Source organism: Drosophila navojoa, chromosome 2 (genome assembly GCF_054131105.1).
Source record: "Drosophila navojoa isolate 15081-1374.11 chromosome 2, UAZ_NAV_1.0, whole genome shotgun sequence".
NCBI classification, from domain to species: domain Eukaryota; kingdom Metazoa; phylum Arthropoda; class Insecta; order Diptera; family Drosophilidae; genus Drosophila; species Drosophila navojoa.
This window is the reverse complement of record NC_142890.1, coordinates 25,861,651-25,871,995: the sequence shown is the minus strand read 5'-3', so window position 1 is coordinate 25,871,995 and position 10,345 is coordinate 25,861,651. Positions and strand designations below refer to the sequence as shown.

The window sequence follows — 10,345 nt, the reverse complement described above, 5'->3', positions numbered from 1 at the left end:
TCTCCCAGTGCGTTTTTAATGCAAATTAAGTTTAAGCAAGTTTTAAAGATCGTAAATCGAAATGTTTTTACGCGAATATATACATATGTACCTCTAATTGAAAATTCAAGCGAAAACAAAATTTCATTCAACAATTTAGTCCAGTTTCTTCCTTTTCTTATAAGGCAAACTAGCACAAAAAAATTTTTTTTTTATTCTCATTGCATTTTATTCTCTATGCATCTAATTAAATATATTTCTTAAATTTTCATGTTTCGAGTCTAAATATATATTGAACTAATTAATTTACTCTCAATAAAATGTTGAAAAAAAAAAACTGTTTGACTTTTGATTGGCACATTTGAAGGAAGAAACATTTAAATAACTGAAGCTTTTATCTCGGTCGGATTTATATTCAAAATAAGTAAGTCGCTTTCTTTCAATCTAGAATTGCAAACAATCGTTTCCTTGATTTGTGTTTGCTTTTTCTAACAACTCCAGCCATTATGAAGTAAATCTCTTTTAATCTATTCTGACATCTCAATAGCTGCATTCGCGATCCCTTTTCTTTGATAGGCAAATACTTAAGTCTCTTCTTGCAATTCCATCAGATCAACCCCAGAGTGAATACCATATGCACTTGCCTCGCAGCCCGGCCAGACCAAAAACCTCCCCCACGACGCAATCGGAATCAGTGCCTCATCGAGAAATGCCGTTGCTGTTGTTGCTGTGTTTGTTAACTTCTCGATTTCATGCATGCGATTACACGACCCTCTGAGGAGGAGGCCAGCACACACACAAGCAGGCATACACATTACCCTACACACTCACCCTCGGCTCGCAGGCCGAGCAGGTGGATTTTGTGAATGGGCCAATCGCAGTTGCAAACGCGCCAAAAACGGAGCAAGTGCCACAGCTGACCGGGCCAAATCTGGCATATTCCATATCCCAATACTTGTGGGAATGCTTGAAGTAAACTTTCTCACGATGCGACGCCAACGGCACACCGGCTGGCAAGTGGCTAGTGGCTGGCAGTGGTACGGGTGGCAGTCGCTGCGGTGGTTGCTCGAGCGAGCGAGCGCGACCCGTTCCCGTTCGTCAGTGTAACGCAATGTCGCGCCAAAGAGGAAATGAGGTCTGGGTCTCGATCTGCTGCCTGCGACAGCGCGCCAAAGGCAAGAGTACAAAAACGCACAGAGAAAAACGAACAAAGCCGCCATCGTTGAGATTGCCCATGTGTGAGGGTAGCTAAAGGGAACGGGCATGGCACGCATGGGGCACGGCTGCCAGAGAGTGTGCGAGGCACAGACACAGCGACAGCCAGGTCGAGGTCATGTCGCAGTCGCAGTCGCAGTCGTTCTTGAGTTAAACGTTGCACGCAGCCAGCTCGTGTGTGCGTGTGGTGCGAGTGGTGCGATTTGCTGCTGCTGGTTGGTTGGTGGTTGTTGCTCTGGTTCGGCCTTTGTCTCTGGCTCATGCTCATGCTCTGTTCCTGTTGCGCAGGCGCACGGCAATGGCACGAGAGACAAAGAGAGCGCTCTGGTTCAGGCAAAGGCTCTGCGCTCGCTTTGCTTGCATCAGACAGGAGATTCTGCACTGCGAACAATTTTAGAATTGAACTCGTACTTAAATTATTATAGTTTTGCATATTTAAATATTGTGATTAAATGAAATTAATTTGTCTTCTTTTTTTTTTATTAATTTGTTAATATATTTAGTAGATATTATTTGATTTATTTCTACTAAAATATGAGAAATAATAAAAAAAATTTTTAATTTATTATTTTATACATTATTATTACAAATTAAATTTATGTATTTTCAAATTGTCTTCGTTATACTTGCACGACAAAATCTCACTTAATTTTTTTTCAGTGTAGACAAATGACATCCGCTGGTTAATATTGCTTATACTCTGTAAATAAGAGGGCATACCCAAGGCAAGTTTTGAATTATCAAAATATATCTTAACGGTACAAATTTCATTATGGAATAAATACATAAAAATAATAATAATAACAATAAAATAATAATATATTTGGTAATATATTAATAAAGAATACATACTTTAATAAAATTATAATAATAATAATATTTTCTTTTTTTAATATACATATTAGAACAATAATAATATTGTAATAAATACTTTCTTTCAGAGATTTCATATCATTAATACATCAATATATACAAATAACTATTTATGTTATATAATAATTACACTTTTATAAATCATTTCTCATTATAAAATTACCAATATAATTTAATGAATTTTTAAAAATGAAATTTATTTCCTCTCCAAGAGCGAGTTTCAGAAGTGCACAGGGTATTTCAAAGTTGATCAGTGAAAATGGGTTAAATGTTGCACACGTGCAGCGTCGACTGAATGTTGCCACAAGCAGAGAGTCGGTGCCACACACACGGACGCACGCACAGCGACACGATTGATGCTCGTCTTGGGCCATCATTCCCGATCTCATCCGATGCGATCCGATGCGCTTCGCTCTGCTCGTTTGTGAGCGTTGCGTGGTAGCAGTTAGGGGAGGATTTTGCAAGTGTACGCACCGCCGACGCCGACGCCAACGCCGACTCTGCTGCAGCTACAAAAAGGATCAGTTTACCTTGCGGCAAGATCATTTCTCAAGCGACTACCGTGCGGTGAACAGCAGCAAGTGTCCTCTTCGCAGCAGCGCTCAACATTCAACGATCGCCTGGCCAAATCGAACAAGCCACTTGCCACATTTCAACCAAAACACAGACACACACAAATTTGCACAATGGCCGTGGAGGGTCAGAGATTTATGACCAAGACACAGCACTATCGCAAGGTCACCAAGCCGCTGCTGGAGCGCAAGCGGCGTGCCCGCATGAATCTCTACTTGGACGAGCTGAAAGATCTGATTGTGGATACAATGGACGCGCAGGGGGAGCAGGTCAGCAAGCTGGAGAAGGCCGACATACTCGAGCTGACAGTCAACTACCTTAAGACACAACAGCAACGGCGTCTAGGCACCGGCTCATCTACGCCCACCGCCACGCCCACTTCGCCGCCGCCATCTCAATTGAACTTTGACAAATTTCGTGCCGGCTACACGCAGGCCGCGTACGAGGTCTCCCACATATTCTCCACGGTGCCTGGCGTCGATCTCCAGTTCGGCACGCATCTCATGAAGCAGCTGGGCCACCAGCTCAAGGATATGAAGCAGCAGCTGAGCAGCCCAGTGCCCAGCGAACAAGCCAGCGAGCCCGTCAACCTGGCCAACGGCAACGAACAGCGCTCCACATCACCTCAGGAGAATCTCGACAAGGGCGAGGATGTCTGGCGACCCTGGTGAAGCGCCCGCTGAAGCCAACCCCCAAGCTTTATAACTAACATTTGCACATTGAGAGCTTTATTCCTCTGGTTTTAGTTTGTAAGATCTAACCGAGTTTTCCAAGGTTTACTGCAAGCATTTGCCCAAGTTTAGATACATACGATATGATGTGATGTTCCTGTGATAGTTTTTAAGTGCGTTTATTAGTATTTGATCTCCGGTAGAAAATAATACCAATGCTTGTTAACATAATTTATTTTGATTTCGATTCACACTGAGCTTCCCATATTGAGCTTCCACTTAGATTAATCTTACATTTAAATTTAAATTTAATCTTACTCATATAAATGCTTTAAATAAATATACAAACTAAATACAAAACCCCAGACAACTATGCGTATTTTGTTTATAGTTTTTAGTTAATGTGGACAAGCAAATAAGCTTTCCCATTATACATTATCTGTGTACCGACCTAATTTAATTATTAATTTTTAAATCAATGCACTGCATTAATTTGCAGACATTAATTAATAATATACAATTCAATTTTAAATATAAAGTAAGCTGAAAATATTATTTTTGAATGTATTCAAAATTCAATATTCGCCATATTTTCAAAATAATCAAATCTGGTCATATAAATACTAAATATCACTGCTTTTAATAATATGTATTTTTTATTCAGTTCAATAGCAGTTTAGTTTTTAATTTTTTATCCATCTTAAATCATGTCTTATTTGCTTATTAATTTATCAATTCATTTAAAAACAGATGCAATCTCTTTGTTTTAGATGCACTGATTCTATGTAGTTCCCTTTACATTACAGAATCGAGGAAATCTTAGTTACCTTCAGTACATTTATGTAAGATTTGTTTTTTATAAAATATTAAATCTCGATGTTTAAGGATCTGCTAAAGAACAGTTAATAAAACAATAACCTTGATGTTGTGTGAAAGAGAAAATCTTGCAAATTATAGCATTTAAAAAAATAAATAAATAAACATTATTATTAAATAAAGACGTTACAAACAGACGAACAAAAATAAATACCAATAATAATAACAATGATAAGCTGCATTTCATTGAAAAGGAAATTAAAAAAAAATATATATATATATATATAATTGTATATAAAATAAATAGAAAAATAAAATAATATTGGTAGATAAAACTGTAAAGCCAAATGCTAAAAAAAAAATAATAATAATAAATGAATTAAAAAAATGTATTAGAACTTTTCTTGAAGTTGATTTGAATTTGGATGTTATCTAAGATAAATATTAAAAAAAAGTATATTTTTACAAATACCAAATAAATACATATATTTTTATAGATATGATGCTTACATTCTTTTTAAATAAATTATGAAAATGTTAATTCATATATGAAAATATTAATTCATATACTTTGTATTTACGGTCTATTACTTATTCATAAATATTAGTATTCTTCATTCTTTTTATACAAATTCCTGTAGTAAGCCCAAAGCCTAATAAACCAAGGCCATAAATATCTATCCAACACCCGAGTGAGTACTCACGAGCACCACCCAACACCTCAACGCGTGCCAGCCCACACTCGCATGTAAATTTCACCCAAAAGTCCTCTGTCGTATTACAAGGGCCTGGAACGCGTACGACTTACAGTCAGAAGTCGAAAGTGTGTCTACCGTGCGCCACACGCGACTGGCGAGCTGCAGGAGTCGAGCTGCAGCATCGCTTGGCCCCTGCCCGACCTCGACTCTCACTTACAAAAGGTGTCCATGGGCCAGGCGCTGAGCTGAGCAGAGCAAAGCAGAGCAGAGACGGAAAAGCAACGGGAACGCACATTAAGCACACTCGTCGCACACGAGCAATGTTCCCACAGGATCGTGCAGGCCAACAAGTGTAGGACGAGCAGCCGAAATGGAATACCAATTCACAAACAGGAAGTGCTTCTCTTTGCAGCTCCGCCCGAGTGAAACGCCCCAGCAGCAGAATGTTGCTGCTCCTAGCATTCCCACGGCAACGAGTCTCTGCTGCTGCTGGCACAAACGAGATGGAAGATGAAGCGTGCAGTTCATTATCCTTTCGCTCGCCCATATTCTCTTAGGCAAATCATAACACAAATCTATAAATGCCAGCTGCGCCACAAACGCTCGCAAACACACAAACTGCAAAAATTCCCATGGCCAGGCGAAGCATGGTTCGAGCTGCGCTTCGTTGCCCATTGAGCAGGTGAGCCTGCTCAGAATATTGGTGTGAGAAACCAAGGAGGAAAGTGTTTCCCACGATACTGCAAGCACACACACACACACACACACGCACACAGAGGCAACGATCCTGCAAAGGCAGCGATCCTGCTCCCTGGTGCCCGCTCATGATAAGGGTGCCACAATAAGAAACCGAGCGAACAATAAGAAGCAGCGGAAGGGTCGACGACGACGTCGAGCAACCCTCATGCCAGCACACGCTGCACACGAAATGCCAGCACAGCCGAGCCCAAAGCCGAATGCCGATGGGATCATGGGGGTTGGTTTTGGCCACACGGCTATAAAAGGCAGCGGCCAGGCGAGACAGCAGCACACAACGTCTTGCACACTCAGAGCAGCAACAGCTCAGCAAAGCAACCAAATATCACATAGAAACATCCCGCAAAATGTCATCGATGCAAATATCGGAAATGTCCAAGACGTATCAATACCGCAAGGTGATGAAGCCGCTGCTGGAGCGCAAGCGACGGGCACGCATCAACAAGTGCCTGGACGAGCTGAAGGACCTGATGGTCGCCACGCTGGAGTCGGAGGGCGAGCATGTCACACGCCTGGAGAAGGCGGACATACTCGAGCTGACCGTCACCCACCTGCAGAAGATGAAGCAACAGCGCCAGCACAAACGCGCCAATGGTGGCGCCGAGACACTTACGCCGGCAGAGGGCTTCCGCTCTGGCTACATACACGCCGTCAACGAGGTGTCCCGATCCCTGTCCCAGCTGCCCGGCATGAACGTTAGCCTGGGCACAGAGCTGATGACACACTTGGGCCAGCGCCTCAATCAACTGCAGCCCGCTGTGAAGGAGGTGCTCCCAGTGACGGCGCCGCTCTCCGTGCACATCGCCAGCCGGGATGCCTACTCGGTGCCCATCTCGCCCATCTCCAGCTATGCCGGCAGCCCCAACTCCAGCGTGGCCAGCGAGCGAACGGGCAGCGCCTCCCTGCTGACCACCTGCTCCAGCAACCACAGCATCAATGTGACCAAAATGGATGAGGGGCCTGACAGCGAGGACGAGGAGAACGTCTGGCGCCCATGGTAGACCCACACAGCCAATAAGAAAAGAAAGAGAGAGAGAGAATGAGAGTTAAGAGTAGCAAAAGTCTTCCAAGTCAATGGGCTAAACAAAACCCATTGACTCCACTTAGCATAAGTTAAAAACAAATGATAAAAGAAAGCTTTAACCCAGGCGTAGTCCATGTGATAACTAAAATTAATAATAAATTATATAGCTAAAAATTGAAATATGCAAACATGTTTTTATTGACTCATCATTTGCGCCCCAGAAATTAATGGGAAGAGCTGCTTATCGGCAAGCGATTGCCCATCCAATTGGTCAGTCGCGATTTCAGGAATGCGCATATAATCGTACATGAGCTCTGCCATGTTAAAGTCCATCGAGCGGAAATGGTCTGACCGTAGCCTATGCTGCTGCTACAGATTCTCGAATCCAACTGCGTCAGTTCGTTGTAATTTTCTCTGTTTTTTCTTATTGTTACCAATAATCTCAGAACAATAGAAAGCGAAAACAATGCCAAGGCCGAGAAGAGAAATAAAATGGAAATGCCGAAAAGAAAATGGGAGAGAAATAAAATCAATGTCCGTTACGAGGCTACCGACGCGTCCAGCGCTCAGAGCTCAGAGCTCAGAGCCCTGGGCACCCTTGAACACGTGTGCAGACAATAAGACCGGGCCACATAAAAAATTAGAGACTTATCTCTTGGCGTGTCTAATCGAGTTACGACAATGTCGCTCAGTCTTAGGCACACAGCCCGAAATCTTTGTAAAGCAGAGTCGGGGCCGAACAATAGCAGAAAAGGATCGAGTCATCGGTGTACAACCCTCCGGTCCAGCCTCTAGCCTCCAGCCATTAAACATCCTTTTTTTAGCCAGAGCCACTCGGCTAGAAAATCTCGTGCGCACAATGGTCAAGGCAAGACACATAATTGCTCGGGCTGTCTGTCTGACATTCAGGTAAAGGTAAATGATTGCCATTCCCTAGGGCACCGACAGGATATCGCTCTTTGTTGGTGTTGGCCCGCATCATTTGGTTATCTTTTGCTGCCGTTGCTGTTGCTGTTGCTGTCGCTATAGCTGCTGCTTCGGCTGCTGCTCCAACAAGACCAGTAGCTCCGACGCCTGAGCTGTTAACAATCAATGAAGTTAAAGACAGCCACATAAAATAGCCCAGACAACATGAAAATTATGAGGGCACCTCTAGGGATGCATACTGTGGCCTTGATCAGCATAAACAATCTTAAGATTTAAGATTGCTGTCACATTGAAGAAGAAGCAATAAATTTAAGTGGAGTTTAAGAGCTGCGGGCGAAGATTAACTATAGATTAATTCAAGCGAAATGATCTACTTGTAATTTTCACATAATTACTTTTATAATTTTAAGTAATATTATTTAATATTGAATAATTATTATTATTTTTAATACATGTATAATTATAATTATTGTTTAATGTTAAATAATAATTAATAACTTGGGCTAACAATCAAAGGATTTTTATAAATTGTTTTAATATTTTTAAAAATATTTATTTTTATTATTTTATTAAAATTTTATATAAACCCAACTTGCCATATGTTTGTGACATAAAAAAAATCATAATTATATATAAATATTTTATTTTATGTTTTTGTTAAAATTTTATTTTATTTATGTTTACATATTATAATTTTGATTATGATCATGCTTCTCCATCCTTAAACCGAATAGTATATTTTATATTTCTTATTTAAATGAGCACCTATATACAAAATATCATGAAACCCAGATTCCCTGATTTAAGTGTATTTAGGATATTAAACATATTTATTGTATACATGTGTAACTGTGAAGTACTTGTTAAAAAATAAAATAAAATAAAATAAAATAAAAAATGTTGACTACTTTTCTGACTGTTAAATAAGTTGATTTTTAAGTATACGTAAATTGTCAAATATCAAATTAATATAAGTATATACATATGTATATATATTTTAGTTGGCTTTATTAAATTTTTCTTAAATATTTTATTATTTTTATTAGAGTGGAAATAAAAGAATTTACAATGCAAATAATTTAGATACAGCATTTCACAATATTAATATATAATAAATATTGCATAAATTGCGTTCGACAAAATCTAATTCAATAATCAAACTAAGCAAACAATAAACAGGCACATCAATTCTATTATACAACTCAATTGAATGCTCAGTCAAGCAGCTCAAGCAAATTTGCATATGATCAATGCGCAAAGCAGTAAGAAATCGCAGCTTAGTGCCGATCCTCGCCCATCCGCAGGCAGCATAATTGTGGCATGGCAACAAACGACAACGGCAACAACAAACAAGATGCATAGCCAGAGCCGACACCGACAATGGACAATGAGCAGAGTGTGGCATAAGGCAAAGGCGCAGGCGCAGGCGAAGGCGAAAGGAAATGCATGCGTGCTACAAAAGATACTTAATCTTAAAGGTAAACCCGATGAATGATGAACGAATGTGCTGCGACGTAACCGAAACCGAGGCCCAAAACTCTGAAGCGCTCAGAGAAGATTTGCAGCGAGCTCGACGAACGACGAACGTCGAACGCTCGAACGCAAGCCCAAGTCATTAAAAATCTACAATACACAAACTGCATACGAATCACTTGAAGGGCCCCAGCACACGCACACAACGAAAGGCGATAGACGAGGGACAGGGGTGCGGTGATGCGGAGAGTTGGCACGGCGTAAGGGACGAGGGAGAGCAGTACAAAAAATATCAGAAGCGAAGATCGTGAGAAAATGGTTTGGAACGTGGTTCTCACACGATCGACACACCTGCCCTTTTTTATATGTATTTGTATATGTGTATATGTGTGTGAGTGTGTGTGTGTATGTGTGTGTGTTTGTCCCTGTTGTACGTATTTCTGAATTCAAGATACAAGACCACTTACGGGCAAGATCACGACTGAGGAGCGAGGAGGAGAATAGCTGTCGCTGCCGCTGCTGCTGCTGCTGCTGTGACTTGAAAGAGAAAAGCAGCGTGCGGTAAGTGTGCGGCAAAGTCGACGTCGTCGCATTGGCCAACATTGTAATGACTGTGGACACACGATCGTTAAGACCACAGCGTAGCCGAATTGAAAAGGGGTAGGGGCATCAGCGCAGGGCAGGGGGCAATGCAGCGAGAGGCGGCCTGTGGCGCGGCGCATGCGCGAACGCAGTCGCGCCGCAACGTTTTGTCGAACGAACTCAATTTACTTTGTTTATGGCCAGAGCGAGACGCTGTTAGAGCGTGCGATAGAGACGGCCAGCGAGTGTGAGGCACCAGCCGAGCCGCACTTATATGGTGTGCTATTGACTCTGTAATATCTTTAATATGGGATGTTGTTACACTGCATTGGCACACGCGCACGCTGCCACTGGACAAGCGCTGTCCACTGCTCTCTCTCGCTCTGTCTGTGTGATGCTGGCACGAGTTGTGGCATGGCAGCCCCACCCCGCCTACCAAACTGAGCGCTGTTCATCCCAAACGATGGCTCTGGCCCAGCGCCCGCTTGATCGGCTGGGCTGGTCGCCTGGCCGGTTTTTGATTTTTGTTTCTTTTTTTATTAAGTGGGGGTCTTGCGCTTACTTTAATATGGCTGCATTAAGTTTTGCGGCGTGTGTGTATGATGACTGCAGTAGGTGGCACTGCCTGGCCCCGGGGTAGCATCAACAGCAGCAGCAGCAGCAGCCGGAGCTTCCACTGCAGTTGCCTGAGTAAATGGGAATGTGAATGGAATGGAATTAGTGTGGGGCCAACACTCAGAGGTCACGTGATGTGTGCG

At 42.0% G+C, this 10,345-nt stretch overlaps 2 protein-coding genes across 2 annotated transcripts; both read left to right on the top strand.

The window, feature by feature from the left end:
* Positions 1-2,432: 2,432 nt before the first annotated feature.
* Positions 2,433-3,547, top strand: E(spl)mdelta-HLH (Enhancer of split mdelta, helix-loop-helix). Its single transcript, XM_018113731.3, has one exon. The coding sequence runs from the start codon at positions 2,754-2,756 to the stop codon at positions 3,309-3,311; it is 558 nt and encodes a 185-aa protein (XP_017969220.1). The 5' UTR covers positions 2,433-2,753; the 3' UTR covers positions 3,312-3,547.
* A 2,292-nt stretch (positions 3,548-5,839) lies between these two features.
* On the top strand, positions 5,840-6,812 carry E(spl)mgamma-HLH (Enhancer of split mgamma, helix-loop-helix). The gene has a single exon (XM_018113734.3). The coding sequence runs from the start codon at positions 5,929-5,931 to the stop codon at positions 6,580-6,582; it is 654 nt and encodes a 217-aa protein (XP_017969223.1). The 5' UTR covers positions 5,840-5,928; the 3' UTR covers positions 6,583-6,812.
* Positions 6,813-10,345: the final 3,533 nt, after the last annotated feature.